We start from the raw sequence: 6000 nt of genomic DNA, 5'->3' as shown, positions 1-6000 counted from the left end.
AACTTAAGCCACAGCAGTGATACACACACCTATATTACTAGAGATAGACACAATTTCACAATACCACGTTGCCACACAGAAAATGCAAAGCTAGATCTGTACTATAAAGGCTTGAAAATTTTTAATGAGTTACCTGCAGATATTAAAACGTGCAATAATTTGAAGAAATTTAAAAACCTATTATATAATTATTGTAAAACATATATTTAGTACGAATTATATAAAATCAAAAGGATTATAGGCCATATGGCTGTCAATAAAGAAATAAATAAATACGAGGTTTTTTTGTTTCGCAATTCATTGCAACTGTTTTCAGTGTTGCAAGTTCAAAATCTAAAGAAGAACTCTGTAATACACACGTCACTTTATAAAGCTGACACGTTTTTGGCACGTACGTTCGTGAGTAACTGCCGCATAAGACACTACGACGTGTTGGTGGACTTAAAAAACAAAGCAAAGAATCGATAACGCATACGCGTACGCAAACGCAATTGCAAACACAAACCAAGGAATTATTTTCAAACAACCAACATAATTTTTTACGACACCTAAGACACTACGACGGCATTTCGAGACCATTCGACCAATACAAACGTCACAGCATGGTAAACCTGCGGTATTTGTTCCCAAGGAACTGCGCTTATGCAGCCATGTTTTTCTACGCGACGATACAATTAAAAAGCCGTTGAAAGCACCTAACGACGGGTCATACCTGTTTGTTAACAAATACCCCAAGGCATACACAATGATGATTGAGAAGAATTAGCGGCAATAACACAGGCCATAAGTATTGATGCCAGCACATCGGCGAATTTTCTGGAAAGGGGGTGGTGTAGTGACTACCCAAATCGAACCCTGCAGCAATATGTGGCAACATCATAGAACAGCTGAATTTTAGCAGCTACAGCCAACGTCTAGTAATACTTTGAATTTCAACACATAATTTAATTTGGGACTTTCCCTTTTAAGATAAGACATTGTTCTTCTTAGTTTTAGCTTGAGTTTTATTTGAGTTAATAAATATAGAATAATAAACATAAAATTCTATACACCCGATTATTTGGATATAACGAATGGGTTAAGGTTATTGTTCAGCCCCATTCATGAAAGGTATGAAGTCTTCGACACACCAGTAGACAGTCCCGTCCTTACTTGTTTCTATTTAAAAAAGAACAAAACCGAAACCATTTTAATCACAATAATCCCAATCGGCTTAGTGGAAGAAAATCTAATAAAATATTATAAAATAAAAATAAAATGACAATTAAAAGGACCTTTTGCAAATACAAATTTGTATTAATAAAATATTTCAAGTGACAAAGTTTTTTCCATAAAAACAAATTTACATACAATTACATATTTGTATGAGCAATAATTCAGTACTACAAAGTTTCAAATTGTAAACATTGATTAAAAATACATAATTATATACCATAATTTGTATATAATTAAATTTCATAATTCTTCTCTTTCGCAATACTTTAAAATATACAAATTTTTAGGATTTTAACAAATTCATTTTACAAGAATATATAAAACGTAATGAAAGAAATGCAGTAGTATATAAGAAGTGTAAACATTTCTCAAATCCTAGAAAAGTTTGAATTTCTTTTTCAACTCTTGCTTTTTCCACGCGGGTAGCTCGTCAAATTCCCAAAAAGACATATTGAAGAGGGAGACGAAGTCATCATGTGTTAAGTGAACCTAGGAAAATAAATGGAAAATTAGTAAGTAATGTATTCACATTAAAATCAGAAAAAATATTTTACAAAGAATTACAATTCATTCATTTAATTTTTTTATACCGTCTGCGAATCAATTTTAAAACAAACATTTGTTTTCATTTATTACTGACGAATAATTAAATATTCTATAAATTCGGACAAACAACTTTTTTACATTCTATGCCTTTATACAATTTTGACAAATATTCTGCTTTCATTTCATTTATACAATTTTGATTTTTTTTTATATATTCTTAAGCAAACATTCCCCCTATTTACCATAGGCATTTCAGCAGATATATGTGTTGCGGGGGCTTATTGCGTTCTCGATCCCGCGCCCTGCGGTACAAAAGCAACCTATTTGTGAGACACGATAACCTAAAGGTGTGGGGATTCAGATTTTAGCTGAGCTTCAATGAGTCCACTCCGAAATATTCGCCTACTGTTCACCACGATTGGCATAAGTGGTTTGCTTTATAAAGTGACGCGTGTATTACAGAGTTCTTCTTTAGATTTTGAACTTGCAACACTGAAAACAGTTGCAATGAATTGCGAAACGAAAAAACCTCGTATTTATTTATTTATTTATCGACAGCCATATGGCCTATAATCCTTTTGATTTTATATAATTCGTACTAAATATATGTTTTACAATAATTATATAATAGGTTTTTAAATTTCTTCAAATTATTGCACGTTTTAATATCTGCAGGTAACTCATTAAAAATTTTCAAGCCTTTATAGTACAGATCTAGCTTTCCATTTTCTGTGTGGCAACGTGGTATTGTGAAATTGTGTCTATCTCTAGTAGGATAGGTGTGTGTATCACTGCTGTGGCTTAAGTTCTCTCTCAGGTAGTCCGGAAGTGCTGCTGTCTTAATGTTGTATATATATTTCATTGTGTGAAAAGAGATTAGTTGCTTTACGTTCAGCCATTTAAGAGTGTTCAGCATTGATGAAATATTTGTGTCGTACCGCGCGTTGAGTATATGTCCCATTGCTCTATTTTGCATTTTTTGCAACTTGTTTATTTGTGAGTCCGTGTGATAAACAAAACACTGGCACAATATATAAAATGGGGTTTTATGATGGATTTATATACTAATATTTTATATTTCCTTTTTAAATATTTGCATGTTCTTTTCATAAATCCAATTTTCTTTGAGATTTTACTCACTACGTAGTCAACATTATCACAGAATTTTAATTTATTGTCAATTATGACGCCGAGATATTTGCTTTTCTTTACCTCCCTAATGGTTTCGTTTTTTATATTTAAAGTATGTGGTTCTAAATTTAGTTTATTTGATGTGGATATAACCATGTAATTTGTTTTTTCCACATTTACTATTAACTTGCTTTTACACAACCAAATGTAGAGAGAACTCAAGTCCTCCTGCATTTTTTCAAAGGCCACGCCTATATTTTCTTCACTTACTGTCAACAGTAAGTTTTATTTTGCAGTTCTTTATTGACGAGGCAATATCATTTATGTATACGTTGAACAGGATTGGCGCTTAGACTGAGCCCTGTGGAAGTCTTATGTTAATCGGTACGCTATCTGAAATTGCTTCATCAATCACTGTATATTGCTTTCTATTAGTTAGGAAGCTTTCGAACCACTTCAACTCAATACCTTCAATTCCGATTCGTTTCAATTTCGTTACCATCAGGTTCCGATCAATAGTTTCAAACGCTTTTTTAAAGTCAATGAATACCACTAATATAGTCTTTTTTCTTCGCATATCTTCTTTCCACTGAGAAATAACCCATGTAAGAGCTGTTTCACAAGAGTGTTTGTCACGAAACCCTGATTGCTCTTTAATAAAAATATTGTTTCTTTCAATATATTCAATTAATTGATTTTTTACCACTTTTTCTAAAGTTTTTTCAGTGTTTGGCAAGGTATTTATTGGTCTAAGTTCTTCAGGTTTAACGGTGTTCTTTACTTTTTTCCCAGGTACTACTGTTGCTATTTTCCATTCTTCCGGTACTTCTCCTATTTTTAAACTCTCGTTGACGACTTGTGAGTAGAAATAACCTAAGTAAGGCATAGTGTTTTTAATAACTCCCTCCGTTAACAGTTTTTTGTCACCAATCTTGTGGCTAAAGCTTTTCACAATTTCCTCTATATTTTCTGTATTTACTTCAGCAAATTTAAAAGAAGTGTTAGTGTTAAAGTGATTACAGTCGTTCTCAATTATCTCAATGCTTTCATTTATTTGCACTTTACTTTCCACAAAGAATATATTTAACACCTCAGCTATACGGTTTTTATCATCAATCCGCTGACCTTCGAGCTGTATCACCGTTATATTATCTCTCATATCTTGGTAGAATATAGTTTGCTTCAAGTACTTCCACATTAACTTGCTGTCAACATTGTTTGTTGTAATTTTATGCTCCATATATTTAATTTTTTTTTATTTTTATCAGTTTTTTGTATTCTTTTTTGATGCTTGTGTATTCAGACCAGTCTCCGTTACTTATTGCAGCATTGTAAGCCAACAGTTTCCTTTTATTTAAATTTATCAGTTCATAATCGTACCACTTGTTTTTTATTTTAATATTTATTTCTTTAACGCAGGTTAACTGTTGCATTCAATTTAATAAGCAAAAGTCTAAGTATGTGACCATGTCATTCAGATTTTGACTCAGTATTTCTGAAAAATTATCGTTTCTTAGTAGTGCTAATATGTTCTCACTACTATATTTTTCCCATGATGTTATTCTAGCCAGCGTTCTATTTGGGATCTCAGTTTTGATATTAATACTGAACATAATTGTCTCGTGGTCTGATATTTTATAAGTATCAAGCCTTTTACACATGGTAGGTTCCTCGTTTGAAATCGATTTTGGTCACAGAGCCTTCTGCTATACGCGTGTTAAAGTTAATTTTTTGATACATGGAAAATGTGTTAAACAGCTCATTTAGCCTCAGACTACATATCGATTCTCTATTCATATTGATATTAAAGTCACCAATGATTGCATTGTTATACGTTGTGTCACATATTTCCGCTACTATTGTTTCGAGATAGTTAACAAAATCTGAGTCACTAGTACTTGACGAGTGGTATAGTACTCCTATTTGCCACTTTATTTCCACGTTTTTTAACTGGACAAACTTATCCTGATCTGTGACAAACTTAAAGATGCTGTGACAAGCATATGAAGCGGCCGGGCCCTTAGTAGGAAAGGCTGCGATGGCGATGCCATGGCACCGTTGATTTTCTAATGTAAACAAAGTCTCATATCACTCTCTTATCACAGTGTCCATGTATAGGGGCTTCCCGACAAGTATTTCGGCTATGTAAGAAACACTTTTCTTTATTTTTAAGTACCAACGGAGAAGATAATGTACATAAACGAATTTTGGTTTCGTCACCCGACTTTATTTATAACCGCTATAATTAGTTGCGAAGTATAATAATTATGAAGACATATACATTAGGGTGGGTCGATTTGTATGGACGAAAGTTAACCGATATCGCGCCATCGATTTTTCGATAGGATTCGGGCTCAGGAAAAAAAGTTCCACTACGCATACCCGAAAAAAATAATTTTCGAGCCTGCGAAATTTTATTTTTTTTTACTTTTTTTCGACTTTGAGTTTTAGGGTTTTTTCATGATCTACTAAACAAATTTTTATTTGTTTCTAAAATTTTCACGTATACCCTGTCCGACCCAAAAATATCCGCTAAAAACGTTAAAAAATAATTGTTTTTTCAAAAAACGGTTATCGCTAACGATTTTAGCGGACATTTTTGGGTCGGACGGGGTATACATATTAGGGGGACTCATGAAAGCTTATAAACTTATAAGGTGTAAAATTATATCCATTTAAAAACGCTGTTATATGAACGCACCTAGTAATACTCTTGATAAACTTGATTGTTTATCAGCTGTATTATTGCCAAACAAAATTTTTTTGATTGTTATACAAATTAAAAAATGCCAAGATTAAGTGAAAAATCAAAACTAAAACGCCTTTACTTGCTGATGTTGGAGATTTCTGATGAAAATGCCTGCTGTAATGTCTGCAAGGTTGCATTCCTTTGAGTTTACCGCGTTTACACAATGAAATGTGCGCATAAATTTATACAAATTGTGTAAATGATTTTTCATACAAAATTTGACAGCTCGTTTACGCACTAGATAAATTTATACGTTTACACACTTTATAAGCATTTATACGGTTACATGAGTCCCCCTATTGTAACGAATTTACTGAAACTTTGCTTATTTTACACCTTCTACTAACGTTCATCGATAA

General features: G+C 32.6%; 1 protein-coding gene across 1 annotated transcript in view; it reads right to left on the bottom strand.

Annotated features, from left to right (window-relative positions):
* Positions 1 to 1271: 1271 nt before the first annotated feature.
* qua (villin like protein quail) overlaps positions 1272 to 6000 on the bottom strand; it is a 108426-nt gene continuing 103697 nt past the window's right edge. The window contains exon 10 of the mRNA XM_067767115.1: positions 1272 to 1704. Coding sequence (XP_067623216.1) covers positions 1591 to 1704 — 114 coding nt within the window. The 3' untranslated portion in view covers positions 1272 to 1590. The remainder of the gene's footprint in view (positions 1705 to 6000) is intronic.

The sequence above is a fragment of the Eurosta solidaginis genome, chromosome 2, assembly GCF_040869045.1.
Source record: "Eurosta solidaginis isolate ZX-2024a chromosome 2, ASM4086904v1, whole genome shotgun sequence".
NCBI lineage: Eukaryota > Metazoa > Arthropoda > Insecta > Diptera > Tephritidae > Eurosta > Eurosta solidaginis.
Note: the sequence above shows the minus strand (reverse complement) of the source record. Positions and strands in the feature narration are given on the sequence as shown.